A 16,988-nucleotide genomic window follows, 5' to 3' on the forward strand; every position below is an offset into this window, starting at 1 on the left:
TCCATTTGCCAGATTTCATAAAAATGTGGCAATTTGCTAACATGATTCGGATAGACTTAAGCATCGCTATGAGTGAGAAAATATCATCGTAGTCAACACCTTGAACTTTGTCAAAAACCTTTTTGACAAGTCTAGCTTTGTAGATAGTAACACTACTATCAGGTCAGTCTTCCTCTTGAAGATCCATTTATTTTCTATGGCTTGCCGATCATCGGGCAAGTCAACCAAAGTCCACACTTTGTTCTCATACATGGATCCCATCTCATATTTCATGGCCTCAAGCCATTTCGTGGAATCTGGGCTCATCATCGCTTCCTCATAGTTCGTAGGTTCGTCATGGTCAAGTAACATGAACTCCAGAATAGGATTACCGTACCACTCTGGTGCGGAACATACTCTGGTTGACCTACGAGGTTTGGTAGTAACTTGATCTGAAGTTTCATGATCACTATCATTAACTTCCTCACTAATTGGTGTAGGAATCACTGGAACTGATTTCTGTGATGAACTACTTTCCAATTCGGGAGCAGGTACAATTACCTCATCAAGTTCTACTTTCCTCCCACTCACTTCTTTCGAGAGAAACTTCTTCTCTAGAAAGGATCCATTCTCAGCAACGAATATCCTGCCTTTGGATCTGTGATAGAAGGTGTACCCAACAGTTTCCTTTGGGTATCCTATGAAGACGCATTTCTCCGATTTGGGTTCGAGCTTATCAGGTTGAAACTATTTCACATATGCATCGCAACCCCAATCTTTAAGAAACGATAGCTTAGGTTTCTTGCCAAACCACAGTTCATATGATGTCGTCTCAACGGATTTAGATGATGCCCTATTTAACGTGAATGCAGTTGTCTCTAATGCATAATCCCAAAACAATAGTGGTAAATCGGTAAGAGACATCATAGATCGCACCTTATCTAATAAAGTACGGTTACGATGTTCGGACACACCATTATGTTGTGGTGTTCCAGGTGGTGTGAGTTTGTGAAACTATTCCACATTGTTTCAAATGAAGACCAATCTAGTAACTCAAATATTCGTCTTCGCGATCAGATCGTAAAAACTTTATTTTCTTGTTACGATGATTTTCCATTTCACTCTGAAATTCTTTGAACTTTTCAAATGTTTCAGACTTATGTTTCATCAAGTAGATATACCCATATCTGCTCAAATCATCTGTGAAGGTCAGAAAATAACAATACCCGCCGTGAGCCTCAACACTCATCGGACCGCATACATCAGTATGTATTATTTCCAACAAGTCTGTTGCTCGCTCCATTGTTCCGGAGAACGGAGTCTTAGTCATCTTGCCCATGAGGCATGGTTCGCAAGCATCAAGTGATTCATAATCAAGTGATTCCAAAAGCCCATCAGCATGGAGTTACTTCATGCGCTTTACACCAATATGACCTAAACGGTAGTGCCACAAATATGCTGCACTATCATTATTAACTTTGCATCTTTTGGCATCACTATTATGAATATGTGTATTATTACGATCGAGATTCAGTAAACCATTTACATTGGATGTATGACCATAGAAGGTTTTATTCATGTAAACAGAACAACAATTATTCTCTGACTTAAATGAATAACCGTATCGCAATAAACATGATCAAATCATATTCATGCTCAACGCAAACACCAAATAACATTTATTTAGGTCCAACACCAATCCTAAAGGTATAGGGAGTGTGCGATGATGATCTTATCAACCTTGGAATCACTTCCAACACACATCATCACTTCGCCCTCAACTAGTTTCTGTTTATTTTGCAACTCCCGTTTCGAGTTACTACTCTTTAGTAACTGAACCAGTATCAAATACCGAGGGGTTGCTATAAACACTAGTAAAGTGCACATCAATAACATGTATATCAAATATACCTTTGTTCACTTTGCCATCCTTCTTATCCGCCAAGTAGCTAGGGCAGTTCCACTTCAAGTGACCATTTCCTTTGAAGTAGAAGCACTTAGCTTCAGGCTTGGGTCTAGCTTTGGGCTTCTTCATGGGAGTGGCAACTTTCTTGCCATTATTCTTGAAGTTCCCTTTCTTTCCCTTGCCCTTTTACTTGAAACTAGTGGTCTTTTCAACCATCAAGACTTGATGTTTTTCTTGATTTCTACCTTCGCTGATTTCAGCATCGCGAAGAGCTCGGGGAATCGTTTTCGTCATCCCTTGCATATTATAGTTCATCACGAAGTTCCAGTAACTTGGTGATAGTGACTAGAGAACTCTGTCAATCATTATCTTATCTGGAAGATTAACTCCCACTTGATTGAAGCAATTGTAGTACTCACACATTCTGAGCACATGCTTACTGGTTGAGCTATTCTCCTCCATCTTGTAGGAAAAGTACTTGTCAGAGGTCTCATACCTCTTGACTCGGGCATGAGTCTGAAATACCAATTTCAGCTCTTGGAACATCTCATATGCTCCATGACATTTCAAAACATTTTTGAAGTCCCGGTTCTAAGCCGTAAAGCATGGTGCACTGAACTATTAAGTAGTCATCATACCGAGCTTTGTCAAACGTTCATAACGTGTGCATCTGCTCCTGCAATAGGTCTGTCACCTAGCGGTGCATTGCTACCTCTTGAGCACTGCGTTGGTTTTTCCCTTAAAGAGGAAAGGGTGATGCAGTAAAGTAGCGTAACTATTTCCCTCAGTTTTTGAGAACCAAGGTATCAATCCAGTAGGAGACCACGCTCCAGTCCCTCGTACCTACACAAACAAATAAGAACCTTGCAACCAACGCGATAAAGGGGTTGTCAATCCCTTCACGGCCACTTGCAAAAGTGAGATCTGATAGAGATGATAAGATAATATTTTTGGTTTTTTATGATAAAGATAAAAAGTAAACAAAGCAAAATAAACGGTGCCAGAAATAGCTTGTTGACGGGAGATTAATATGATGGAAAATAGACCCGGGGGCCATAGGTTTCACTAGTGGCTTCTCTCAAGATAGCATAAGTATTACGGTGGGTGAACAAATTACTGTCGAGCAATTGATAGAATTGAGCATAGTTATGAGAATATCTAGGTATGATCATGTATATAGGCATCACGTCCGTGACAAGTAGACCGACTCCTGCCTGCATCTACTACTATTACTCCACACATCGACCGCTATCCAGCATGCATCTAGAGTATTAAGTTCATAAGAACAAAGTAACGCTTTAAGCAGGATGACATGTTGTAGAGGGATAAACTCATGCAATATGATATAAACCCCATCTTTTTATCCTCGATGGCAACAATACAATACATGTCACTTCGCCTACTGTCACTGGGATCGAGCACCGCAAGATTGAACCCAAAGCTAAGCACTTCTCCCATTGCAAGAAAGATCAATCTAGTAGGCCAAACCAAATTGATAATTCGAAGAGACTTGCAAATATAACCAATCATACATAAAAGAATTCAGAGGAGATTCAAATATTGTTCATAGATAATCTTGATCATGAACCCACAATTCATCGGATCTCGACAAACACACCGCAAAAGAAGATTACATCGAATAGATCTCCAAGAGAATTGAGGAGAACTTTGTATTGAGATCCAAAGAGAGAGAAGAAGCCATCTAGCTAATAACTATGGACCCGAAGGTCTGAGGTAAACTACTCACACATCATCGGAGAGGCTATGGTGTTGATGTAGAACCCCTCCGTGATCAATGCCCCCTCCGGCGGAGCGCCGGAAAAGGCCCCAAGATGGGATATCACGGGTACAGAAGGTTGCGGCAGTGGAAATAGGGTTTTTGCTCCCGTTCTGATGTTTCCACAGTATATGAGTATATTTACGCGAAAGAGGTCGGTCAGGAGAGCTATGAGGGGCCCACGAGGGAGGGGGTGCGCCCGGGGGGCAGGCACGCCTCCCTGCCTCGTGGCCTCCTCGTTGATTGCTTGACGTCCACTCCAAGTCCTCTGAATCACGTTTGTTCCGAAAATCACGTTTCCGAAGGTTTCATTCCGTTTGGACTCCGTATGATATTCCTTTCCTTCGAAACACTGAAATAGGCAAAAAATAGCAATTTGGGCTGGGCCTCCAGTTAATAGGTTAGTCCCAAAAATAATATAAAAGTGTATAATAAAGCCCATTGAACATCCAAAACAGATAATATAATAGCATGGAACAATAAAAAATTATAGAGACGTTGGAGACGTATCAAGCATCCCTAAGCTTAATTCCTGCTCGTCCTCGAGTAGGTAAATGATAAAAATAGAATTTTTGATGTGGAATGCTTCTTAGCATAATTTTCAATGCAATTCTTTTTATTGTGGCATGAATATTTAGATCCGAAAGTTCAAGATAAAAGTTTAATGTTGACATAAAAACAATAATACTTCAAACATGCTAACCAAGCAATTATGTCTTATCAAAATAACATAGGCAAAGAAAGCTTATCCCTACAAAATTTCGTCACACAAAACGTTCTCATCATGCATAACCCCGATGACAAGCCGAGCAATTGGTTCATACTTTTTAACGCGCTTCAGCCTTTTCAACCCTTACGCAATACATGAGCGCAAGCCATGGATATAGCACTATGGGTGGAATAAAGTATAATGATGGGGGTTATGCGAGAAGACAAAAAGGTAAAAAGTCTCACATTGACGTGGCTAATCAATAAGCTATGAAGATGCCCATCAATTGATGTCAATGTGAGGAGTAGGGATTGCCATGCAACGGATGCACTAGAACTATTATCGCCCACAACTCACTTGTGTTCTACTCGTGCATATAACATCTACGCATAAACCTGGCTTGGATGCCACTGTTGGGGAACGTAGTAATTTCAAAAATTTCCTACGCACACGCAAGATCATGGCGATGCATAGCAACGAGAGGGGAGAGTGATGTCCACGTACCCTCGTAGACCGTAAGCGGAAGCGTTATGACAACGCGGTTGATGTAGTCGTACGTCTTCACGATCGACCGATCCTAGTACCAAAAGTGCGACACCTCCGTGATCTGCACACGTTCGGCTCGGTGACGTCCCACGAACTCACGATCCAGCAGAGTGTTGAGGGAGAGCTTCGTCAGCACGACGGCGTGATGACGGTGATGATGAAGCTACCGGCACAGGGCTTCGCCTAAGCACTACGACGATATGACCGAGGTGGATTATGGTGGAGGGGGGCACCGCACACAGCTAAGAGATCAATGATCAACTTGTGTGTCTATGGGGTGCCCCCTGGTCACGTATATAAAGGATGGAGGGAGGAGGAGGCCGGCCCTCATAGGGCGCGCCCAAAGTGTGGAGTCCTACTAGGACTCCCTAGTCCTAGTAGGATTCCACCTCCCACATGGAATAGGAAAAAGGGAAGGGAGAAGGAGAAGGAAGGAAGGGGGAACCCCCTTTCCCTAGTCCAATTCGGACCAGTCCATGGGGAAGGGGCGCGGCCACCGTTGAGGCCTTTCTCTCTTTTCCCGTATGGCCCATTAAGGCCCAATACGAATTCCCGTAACTCTACGGTACTCCGAAAAATACCCAAATCACTTGGAACCTTTCCGATGTCCGAATATAGCCTTCCAATATATCGATCTTTACGTCTCGACCATTTAGAGACTCCTCGACATGTCCCCGATCTCATCCGGGACTCCGAACAAACTTCGGTCATCAAATCACATAACTCATAATACAAATCGTCACAGAACGTTAAGCGTGCGGACCCTACGGGTTCGAGAACTATGTAGACATGACCGAGACTCATCTCCAGTCAAGAACCAATAGCGGAACCTGTATGCTCATATCGGTTCCTACATATTCTACGATGATCTTTATCGGTCAAACCGCATAACAACATATGTTGTTCCCTTTGTCATCGGTATGTTACTTGTCCGAGATTCGATCGTCGGTATCTCAATACCTAGTTCAATCTCGTTACCGGCAAGTCTCTTTACTCGTTCCGTAATGCATCATCCGCAACTAACTCATTAGTTACATTGCTTGCAAGGCTTATAGTGATGTGCATTACCGAGAGGGCCCAGAGATACCTCTCTGAAACACGGAGTGACAAATCCTAATCTCGATCTATGCCAACCCAACAAACACCATCGGAGACACCTGTAGAGCATCTTTATAATCGCCCAGTTATGTTGTGACGTTTGATAGCACACTAAGTGTTCCTCCGGTATTCGGGAGTTGCATAATCTCATAGTCAGAGGAACATGTATAAGTCATGAAGAAAGCAATAGCAACAAAGTAAATGATCATCGTGCTAAGCTAACGGATGGGTCAAGTCAATCATATCATTCTCTAATGATGTGATCCCGTTAATCAAATGACAACTCATGTCTATGGCTAGGAAACTTAACCATCTTTGATTAACGAGATAGTCAAGCAGAGGCATACTAGTGACACTCTGTTTTTGTCTATGTATTCACACATGTACTAAGTTTCCGGTTAATACAATTATAGCATGAATAATAAACATTTATCATGATATAAGGAAATAAATAATAACTTTATTATTGCCTCTAGGGCATATTTCCTTTAAGAAGCGCATTTACTTGAGTGGCTGCTTGACTATACCTCACTATGGTGCCGAAAAGGATTCCGCCTTATCTAGCATTCAAAGGAGCACCAATTTATTAAGGGGTAGGGGTGATTGGTTGCTTATAGAGGTTCGAGAGTGATCAACGGGCGTCGCTTCCTGGCATGACGTAGGGTGGGTATTACATGTATCTTGTTTTTTCAGGGTTTCTTTAGTTTTACTCCCCCTCTCCCTTCCAAATATAAGGTTTATTATGTATATACCAATATAAAAAGACCCAAAGTGGCGGATCCAACAAATTTTAGTCATCAAACTATGTCAATCCAACGATCTATATTGCTCCAATGGTGAGCGCTTAACATGTTTAGCGTGCAAATAATCTCATACCGAATAACAATATCTTCACTATCCACGCAATTAACGCGTACTCCCTCCGTTCGTTTTTACACCGCATATAAGATTTGTATCAAGTCAAACTTTACAAACCTTGACCAAATTTGTATTAAAAATATCAACATCTAAAATACCAAGTATACATAAGAATCTTGCTATGCGTACGACTCTTGCTTGTCCGATTTCATACGACATAGCAGATCAAGCCGTTCAACTCCTGACCCAAACGGCAGCACACCACTAGATTAGGCATCGTATAGAGTCGGATAGAGTAAAATCATACGCACAGTAGTTCCGTATACATAATACGAAACTATGTTCCATAATGAAGATTTTCCTTTGGCCTTGTAAATGTTGATATTTTTTTCTATAAGTTTGGTCAAAATAGAAATACTTTGACTTCAGACAAAAGTTATATGCAGACTAAAAAGAAATGAAGGGAGTAATTGATATCCTATCTAATGCCATTGTGTAATTAATTTTACCCTGATATTGATGTGCATTGCACATACGCATTTACTAGTTATTGTAAAAAGTCTAACACTTCTTTTTATGTTTGACCAAGTTTATAGGAAAAATATGAACATCAATAAAAAATGAAAAATAAATATTTTATAATGAATCTAATAATACTAATTTGATATTGTGGTTATTATTATTTTTATTTATAGTCTTGGTCAAACATAGAAAAGTTTGATTTAAAAAAATTATACACCTTATATTTTGATATTTCGTGTTGAAGCCTATTAACACGTGGTCTAGTTTTAAAGATATAGACCCAAAGGATGCAATGATAAAACGGTTGAACATTCAGTTCAATAGATATTTTGATTTGATGTTCGAATCTTGTAAAAGAAAAGCACACACATCATCTATTTCATTTTAGTCTGCATACAAAAATTGTTTAAGTCAAGCTTCGTAAAGTTTGACCAATATTATAGAAAAGATGTCATTCACCGTACAAATCAACATCATCATATGCATCATGAATTTAGTTTTCATACTACATAACTTTCATATTGTATGCAATTTGACTTCAAACAAATTTTATATACAGAGTAAAAAGAAACACGCGGGGGGGGGGGGGGGGGGGGGGGGGGGTGTACAAATAACCTTCCATCTCAATCCAGTGGAGAATAATCCCACCAAAACTCTATGGTGGCAACATGTGGCGCAACGACTCCACCACACGCATTTAAACGTACCTAGTGATTTCAGCTCAATGCGTGAGATTGTCAAAAAAAAAGATATCCATGGGCACTAGCACCCATGACATATTTTATAGAAGAAACCCACCCAGATGAGATCACGAAAATTCGTTCCTGACAAGAGTCGAACTCCGGTCTGCAAGGTACGCCGCAGCGACCTTGCTACTGGGCTACTGCTCAATCCTGGGCCCAACCCAATTCCCTTCTTTTTTTTCAATTTTTATTTCTACATTCTCCTTTTTCCTTTTTCTTTTATTCATTTTAATTTCTTTATTCTTATCTTTGCTTCTCTTTTTAAGGTTGCACGTTTTTCCTCGTTTTTTTTCAAAATATATGACCTTTTCCTCTAAATACTTGAATATATTTTTGTATGTAGGAAATAAATTTTAAATATGAGATTGATATTTTATTCAGATACTCGGTTTTTTTTTCATTTTTTCCACAATATATGAACTTTTTCTATATCTGAACTTTATTATAATACTCTAAAAAAATTAACATCAATGTTAGATTTGCAACTTACGAAAAGGCGCCAATAATCACTAAACTTGTTGAGATGGTTTAGTTTAGTCACTTAACTCCAACGATACCCTTTTGACCCACTAAAGTTGTTGAATTTATTTGGCTTGCTAGACTAGGTTGTTTTTTGGCAACGAACCAATTATGCTGTTAAACAATGGGCCCAGCCACCCAGGTTGGCAAAGCAAACAAAATTCACTTCCACTGCATAATCAAGGAACTTGCACCCATTAAATTTGTACCAAGAAATAAACTCAGTTTACGCTGGTTCAAAAAGTATGACTCCCTCTGTTCAAAGAGTATAAGATAGTTTAACTCTTTTCTGAATTGGAGGTATATATACACGGTTTAGTGTGTTTGTTCACTTATTTCTGTCCGCATGTAGTCTATATTGAAATACGCAAAAATCTTATGTTTGTGAACAGAGCAAGTAAGCACTACTGAATCACCCAGAATTTGTAACACACAATATCTAACATTCAGGGAAGCTAACAAAAGCAAGTAATAACAATGCATGAACCAAAATCAGCATTGCAAGCCCCAGACCTCCTACTGAAGCACCTCAACAACCCAATACCATAACATGCACGGATGCACCAACCAATTAACGAAAACTTCAGATCAAAAGCTCGAATAGAAGAAAAAAGATGCGAGCAACATATAGTTCAACAAGGAATTCCATAGCTCTGATCAGCATATAGTTCAACAGGCCGTAGATGGTTCGACATTCTTTCACATGCATAACCACAACCACATGTAAAAATGGCTCGACGATCTCAATATCTAGGCATTTCAAAGTAGACACGAAATGTATCCAACTGACGACACTTTCAAACAGTTCCGAAGTTCCTCGATCATGGTGGTTCAAATCCAACGCCAGTACGCCACGCAATATTCGAGATCATAGATGTAATGGCCAGGCAATCACCACTCCTTCACTAGCTAACGAGCCTCACCCTCACCCCCATCGGTCGATCTCCTAGAAGTCGACCGGGTTCGCCGCGGCCGGCGGCACGGTGGTTCCGCCGCAGTGGCGAGTGGCGTACCTCAGGCCCGGCTCCGGGATCATGGACCGCTTTCGTTCCCCGGGCACCATCAGGTTGCCGTCCTTGTCCTCGTAAGTCTGCACCACCAATGCAACCCAATATCCCAAATTCCCAATCAGCAAAGAACGTAACTACAACTACTGTCAGATTAAGAGTCACAGGAGGGTGCCGATCGATCGCGTTACAGACCTCGATGTCCCCGAAGGCGGAGGCGAACCACGGCTCTGACCCGGTGCATCGCAGGAAGTGCCGGTCGCCGTAGACGTCGACGGGGATGATCTCGTGGCCCTCGCCACCCGCGTGGTGCCCGCACAGCTCGGAGCAGAAGGCGAGGCCGCAACCGATGCAAAACGAGTCCCTCCGGTACCCCGCGGGTGCTACCGAACTCTCCATCTCGTTCGTGGCGGCGGCGATGGTGTCGTGGCCTCGGTGGTGCTCCCCGCAGCAGTGCTCGCAGAAGGCGGCGCCGCCGCAGGTGTTACAGACGCGGTCCCTGGTGCACGTCTTGGAGAAGTCTGCGGTCCCGAGGTGAGTCATCCACCAAGGCAACTCCTCGGCGTCCTCACCATTCTTGATCCACTGGAAAGGTACGAACAGGTTGCCATGCTCGTCCACGAAAGCCTGCAGCCAAATTAAGAATCAACAGACAAAGAAACTACCAACCACTCCCAGATCGATCTAACAGTAAAACACGGCATGGTTGATCGATCAGGTCACCGACCAGCCTGAGCAAGCAGTGCAATGCGGGGAACCACCACTCGGAGCCGGTGCATCGCACGCAGTGCCACTCGACGAACTCGTCGATGGGGATGACCTCGTGACCCTCGCCGCTTGCGTGGTGCGCGCACAGGTCGGAGCAGAAGGCCACGCGGCAGCCCGTGCAGAACGAGTCTCTCCGGTGCACCACGGCCGCCTCCGAGCCGTCCTTCTCCTCCGGGATGGAGGTGGTGGTGTCGTGGCCTGGATGGTGCTCCCCGCAGCAATGCCCACAGAAGGGGGCGCCGCCGCAGGTGTTGCACACCCGGTCCCGGGCGCACGTCTTGGCGAAGTCGGTGGTGACGAGCTCGAACATCCACGGAGGAGGGCACGGTCCGTCCTCGACCGGCTTTGCAACTGCAGCCGGCTTCCGGTGCAGCGGCACCAGCAGATTGCCCTCGTTGTCCTGGAATGTCTGCAGGATAGCCAAACCAGTCGGGGAACCCCGAATCAACTGGCACGATCAATCAATTCGAGAGTAAAAAACCCCGAATCCATGGATCTCGTGGAGACCTGGACGCCAGCGAAGATGGGGAACCACTGCTCCGACCCGGTGCATCGCGCGCAGTGCCATCCTTCGTACTCGTCGACGGGGATGACCTCGTGGCCCACGCCGTGGTGCGCGCACAGCTCGGAGCAGAACGCGACGCGGCAGCCGATGCAGAAGGAATCCCTCCGGTGGTCGGTGGCGTCGTCCTCGGTGGGGGCGGGGGAGGTGACGTGGCCGCGGTGGTGCTCCTCGCAGCAGTGGCCGCAGAAGGCGGCGCCGCCGCACGTGTCGCAGACGCGGTCCCTGGAGCACGGCTTGGAGAAGTCCGCGGCGGCGAGATGAGAGACCCAGGAAGGGCGCTGCTCTCCGCCCTCCGCCGCCGCCGCCCTTCCGTGGCCGCCGAGGTAGGGCATGGTCACCGGATCTCCGCAGTTGCAGCAGCGACGCGGCAGCGGCAGCCCCATCCCGCGGCGGCTCCGATCCTTCCTTGCACGGCCCAACTTTTTTGGTTTTTCCTCTGAAGGGAAGAGAGAGAGAGAGGATCGGATGGGTGTGTAGGCTTGTTTCCCAGCGGAAGATGTGTAGGGCTTTATATAAGGCCCGAGTGGTCGGGCCCAAGAGGACGGGGCGTCGACCCATTGGCTGGGCAGCTGAGGTTGCTGCCAGCCCACCCGAATTCGAGTCCCGGCACGGACGCGCGGTGCTCACGGAGTTTTCTCCTATAAAGAAAAGCCAACAAGAGTTAGCCCTTGGGTTGGTCTCATTTTTTTGGGTGTTCGGGCCCAACATACGACGCTGGATTCCCGAGATGTGTCCTTCCAACTTTGTTGAAGGGCAAACTATCTTAAAGTTTAACCGAGCTTTTGCAAAAATATATCAATATTTGTCAAATCAAATAGGTATATGATGAAAATATATTTTATCATGAATCTAATACTACTAATTTGACAGCATAATTGTTGATGTATTATTATATAAATACGGTCAAATATAAAAATGTTTGACTTTCCAACAAAGTTGGAAGTACACTTTTTAAAGGACGGAGGGAGTAGGGCTTTATTGGAAGTTGTTGGGCTGCTGGGCACTGCAGCGTACACACTGTTTGTCTCAAAAAAAAGTTGTACACACTGTTTTTTTTTCTTGGGGCATATCTGGGATCCTCTGCAATTATCTACATATCCCTAAAAAAAGCAATCATCTACATAGCTCTAGCACTAATGGATGATCTTTATGAGCAGCAGATCCAGGTGGCATCGCATTGCATGGTTGTCAATTATTTGAGAAATTGTTGATCATTCTAGCATTTTTACTAGTTGCAATTTTAGTTATAAGTATATGAGCTCGAATGTTGAGGCTCACAATCTAGCGAAGCATGCTCTTTCTTTAGGGGCTGGCCGCCATGTTTGATTAGGTTAGCCCGATGATTTTAATTCCGTCTATGTAAACATTGTGATGATTTAACAAAAAAGCTTCGCGTGATGATTGTCTAAAAAAAGTTGCACATTGTTTTTCTACACTTTATTCTTTTGAAAACAACTCAACATATAACATCGATTATTCATATATTATTGTCGACCCATATGACAGCTTCAACCAACACCCCATCAAAAGTCATACTCATACAAAATTTAGTAATACTATGAGTTATGTCGTTTCCATCTTTAGCAATAAGTGTGTACATATGTGACACCTTTGGAATAGTTCGAGGACCTACGTGACACCTCTAAGATAGTTTGAGATTCTGGATGACACACATATTGCACTTTAAGAACCTAGATTACATTTTTCATAGTTTGAGGACCTATGTGACACCTGTGAAATAGTTTAATGACCTAGGATGCACTTCACTCCTTTTATAAGTTATAGGAAATTACCTGTGCGTTGCAACAGGGAAATACTGCCATAACAATGAAACCAGCTGATTTTCTGAGTTGAACGAGGCAAGGAGGATGGACAAAACGAGACATTGCCTTTGCATTGTAATGGGGATACAATATTAAAATATTGCCATAACAATGAAATCAGACAAGCATCCAACTTGAACGAGGCATGACTCGCAAAACAATAAGCAAGACGGAACCTTACATCTTTTTTAAGTAGTATAGAAATAGAGGCCACAATCACTATTGCATGCTTGTTCCTATACACCTTATCATTGTGCTCCAAGAAAATTAGCATCATACTCCCCTTTTCTGTTTGGCTCATAGGATGTTCTCCCTGTCTTGTAAATGCTTTTATAGTATGGATCAGTCAATGTGTCATAAAATATAAACATCGAAGGAAATATCACTACTTACTACATATAACCATAACAAACTAATGATGCAAGCAGAGAAGAAACCAAGACATTAGAACGATAAAATAGCACCAAAGATCTTCCTCTTCAGTAGTTGGTGTTGGAGAACGCAGCATGCAATTTTAAAAAATTCCTACGCTCACGCAAGATCTATCTAGGAAATGCGTAGCAACGAGAGGGGGAGAGTGTGTGACACCCCGGATTCAATCGTACACTAATCATACACGCAATCGTGTACGATCAAGATCAGAGACTTACGGAAAGATATCACAACACAACTCTAAAATAAAATAAGTCATACAAGCATCATAATACAAGCCAGGGGCCTCGAGGGCTCGAATATAAGTGCTCGATCATAGACGAGTCAGCGGAAGCAACAATATCTGAGTACAGACATAAGTTAAACAAGTTGCCATAAGATGGCTAGCACAAATTGGGATACAGATCGAAAGAGGCTCAAGCCTCCTGCCTGGGATCCTCCTAAACTACTCTTGGTCGTCGTCAGCAGCCTGCACGTAGCAGTAGGCACCTCCAGTGTAGTAGGAGTCGTCGTCAACGGTGGCGTCAAGCTCCTGGGTTCCAGCATCTGGTTGCGACAACCAGGTAGAATGGAAAGGGGGAAAAGAGGGAGAAAAGCAACCGTGAGTACTCATCCAAAGTACTCGCAAGCAAGGATCTACACTACATATGCATGGGTATCTGTGTAAAGGGGCAATATCGATGGACTGAATTGTAGAATGCCAGAATAAGAGGGGGATAGCTAGTCCTGTTGAAGACTACGCTTCTGGCAGCCTCCATCTTGCAGCATGTAGAAGAGAGTAGATGGTAAGTTCACCAAGTAGCATCGCATAGCATAATCCTACCCGGCGATCCTCCCCTCGTCGCCCTGTGTGAGAGCGATCACCGGGTTATATCTGGCACTTGGAAGGGTGTGTTTTATTAAGTATCCGGTTCTAGTTGTCATAAGGTCAAGGTACAACTCCGGGTCGCCTGTTACCGTGGACACGGCTATTCGAATAGATCAACTTCCCTGCAGGGGTGCACCACATTACCCGACACGCTCGATCCCTCTGGCCGGGCACACTTTCCTGGGTCATGTCCGGCCTCGGGAGATCAACACATCGCAGCCCCACCTAGGCTCAACAGAGAGGTCAGCACGCCGGTCTAAATCCTATGCGCGCAGGGGTCTGGGCCCATCGCCCATTGCACACCTGCATGTTGTGTACGTGGCCGGAAGCAGACCTAGCCCCCTTAATACAAGCGCGAGCTTACGGTCCAATGCGGCGCGCGCCGCTCAGTCCCTGACGTCAAAAAGAGTTTCGGCTGATACCACGACGCCGGTTGCCCATATCTTGTCCCACGTGGCGGTTAGTGCGTATAAGGTCAACGACCAACTCAGATCAAATACCAAGATCTCGTTAAGCGTGTTATTATGAAGTAACCGCGGACGCCGACCAGGGCCAGGCCCACCTCTCTCCTAGGTGGTCTCAACCTGCCCTGTCGCTCCGCCACAAAGTAACAGTCAGGGGCCGTCGGGAACCCAGGCCCACCTCTACCGGGATGGAGCCACCTGCCCCTTTAGCCCCCATCTCCGAACAGTATCATAAGTAATGTAACAGTATAAAGTATATAGCATATGCCCGTGATCACCTCCCGAGTGATCACGACCCAGTAGTATAGAACGGCAGACGGACAAGAATGTAGGGCCACTGATGGAATACTAGCATCCTATACTAAGCATTTAGGATTGCAGGTAAGGGTAACAACTGTAACAACAATGACAGGCTATGCAGCAGAATAGGATTAACTGAAAGCAGTAACATGCTACACTACTCTAATGCAAGCAGTAGAGAGAAGGAATAGGCGATATCTGGTGATCAAGGGGGGTCTTGCCTGGTTGCTCTGGCAAGGAGTGGGTCGTCAACAACATAGTCGAACTGGGTAGCAGCGGCGCCAGTCTCGAGGTCTACCGGAGAAGAAGAGGGGGAAAACAGTAAATACGGAGCACACAAGGCATCACAGAACATAACATGGCAATAAGCGGTGCTAGGGGTGACCTAACGCGGTAGGAGGAGATACCGGCGAAGGGTGAAAACAACCGGGAAAGTATTCCCAGTGTTTCGCGTTTTCGGATAGATGAATCGGAGGGGGAAAGTTGTGTGTTTGCTATGCTAGGGATGTGTGGTGGACGAACAGACTCCGTATTCGGATTCGTCTCGTCGTTCTGAGCAACTTTCATGTACAAAGTTTTTTCATCCGAGTTACAGATTATTTTATATTAATTTTCAAAGTTTTAATCAATTTCTGACATTAGTGTATTTAATTAAATTCGAATTATTAAATAGCTATTTCGTTAAGTGCAGCCGGTATTACACCCAGTCAGAGACTGACTGGTGGGTCCACTCAACTGCTGACTCAGCAGTCAAAGTGGACCAGGTCAACAGTGAACAGTGTAGGTGGGGGCCATCTGTGATTGTCTAGGTGATACACAGTCAGCCCTTTGACTAGTCAAGGTGGGGCCACATGTCATAGACAGTAGCAATATTAACAGAGTTTATTTAAACTAATTAACTTAATTAGTCAAGGTGGGGCCTAGTGGTCAGTGGGTCAAATTGCTAATAGATTTTATTAGAGTTAAAGCTAATCGCTACAGTTGCATGGCCCACCGTCAGTGGCTATTAGGATTAGTTTAATTAGTCTGTTAACTATGCCCATGATTAATTAGGTGTGGGTCCCGTTTGTCAGGGGCACAGGGCGTCATTAGTAGCTGGGTTAATGGTGCCATGTCAGCGCATTGGTGTTTAGTCGCCGGCAGCCACAGTACATGGCGGAGGCTCGCCGGAGTTGCGTTCCGGCGACCATTTGGTCACCCATGGGCATCAGTAGGACGAGCGTGTTGGCGCGCATCGAGCTGGGCTAGTGGTTGGTGCTGGAGGTGTCGGGATGGACGCCGGCGACGAGGTCTAGCGGCAGCCGAAACAAGAGCTCGACGGATCCGGTGAAACAAGAGGAGATTGTGCGAGGAAAACGGTCAGGCTACATCCTGGGGCCTCCACGACAACGACGGTAGCAGCGTTTCATCCAGCGGTCAACGGCAACGGCGACAACGAGCTTGGCCGCGGCGACATGGCCACGACCGGCTCTCGGCTTCGGTTACGGCTAGCTAGGCGACGCGGCCGAGGCAGGGAAGAGAGGAGAAATAGGGCGGCACTCACATCGATGATGAGGAGCGGCTCGGGGCAGCCGGAGGGAGACGGCGACACGAAGTAGGCCGGCAAGAGGAGGCGCGGTTGGCGACGGCGGGCGTCTGGGCGCCGGCGGGCGTCGGGTGGCGGCGACGTCGGGGCTGCTTTCCCCCGATCCAGACGGGATCGAACAGAGGAGGCGCGGGGGAGGGGTGGTCGGCGAGGAGGGAAAGTCCGGCGAGGCGGCTCGGGCGAGGTGGCCAGTGGGGCGCTACCTCGATCCCATCGATGGAGGGGACATGGGCGTGGGGGTCGAGGGGAAGTGGGGGAGTTAGGTTAGGGTTCCTGGGGGTGGGGGCAATGTAGGCCAGGCGCGGGGTGGGCCGGCTGGCCAGCTGGGCCGGCCTGCTGGGTCGAGGTCCAGTTGGCCATAGGGGGGCTGTTGTTTCCCCTTTTTAAGTTTTCCATTTTTTTCTGTTTCTTTTTATTTGTTATGTTTTGTACTTATCTTAAATAGCAAATAGGTTTAGTAAAATAGGAAACTTGTCCCCACAATTCACATTCCAAAATTAGACAATGCCACAAAAAGTT

General features: G+C 45.2%; 1 protein-coding gene across 1 annotated transcript; it reads right to left on the reverse strand.

The window, feature by feature from the left end:
* Positions 1 to 9,285: 9,285 nt before the first annotated feature.
* Positions 9,286 to 11,463, reverse strand: LOC109781854 (uncharacterized). The gene is made up of 4 exons (XM_020340451.3): positions 10,940 to 11,463; positions 10,392 to 10,841; positions 9,860 to 10,291; positions 9,286 to 9,747 (listed from the first exon to the last, which is right to left on the reverse strand). The coding sequence occupies exons 1-4, from the start codon at positions 11,378 to 11,380 to the stop codon at positions 9,604 to 9,606; spliced, it is 1,467 nt and encodes a 488-aa protein (XP_020196040.1). The 5' UTR covers positions 11,381 to 11,463; the 3' UTR covers positions 9,286 to 9,603.
* Positions 11,464 to 16,988: the final 5,525 nt, after the last annotated feature.

This window comes from Aegilops tauschii, chromosome 1, assembly GCF_002575655.3.
Source record: "Aegilops tauschii subsp. strangulata cultivar AL8/78 chromosome 1, Aet v6.0, whole genome shotgun sequence".
In the NCBI taxonomy this organism is placed as follows: Eukaryota; Viridiplantae; Streptophyta; class Magnoliopsida; order Poales; family Poaceae; genus Aegilops; species Aegilops tauschii.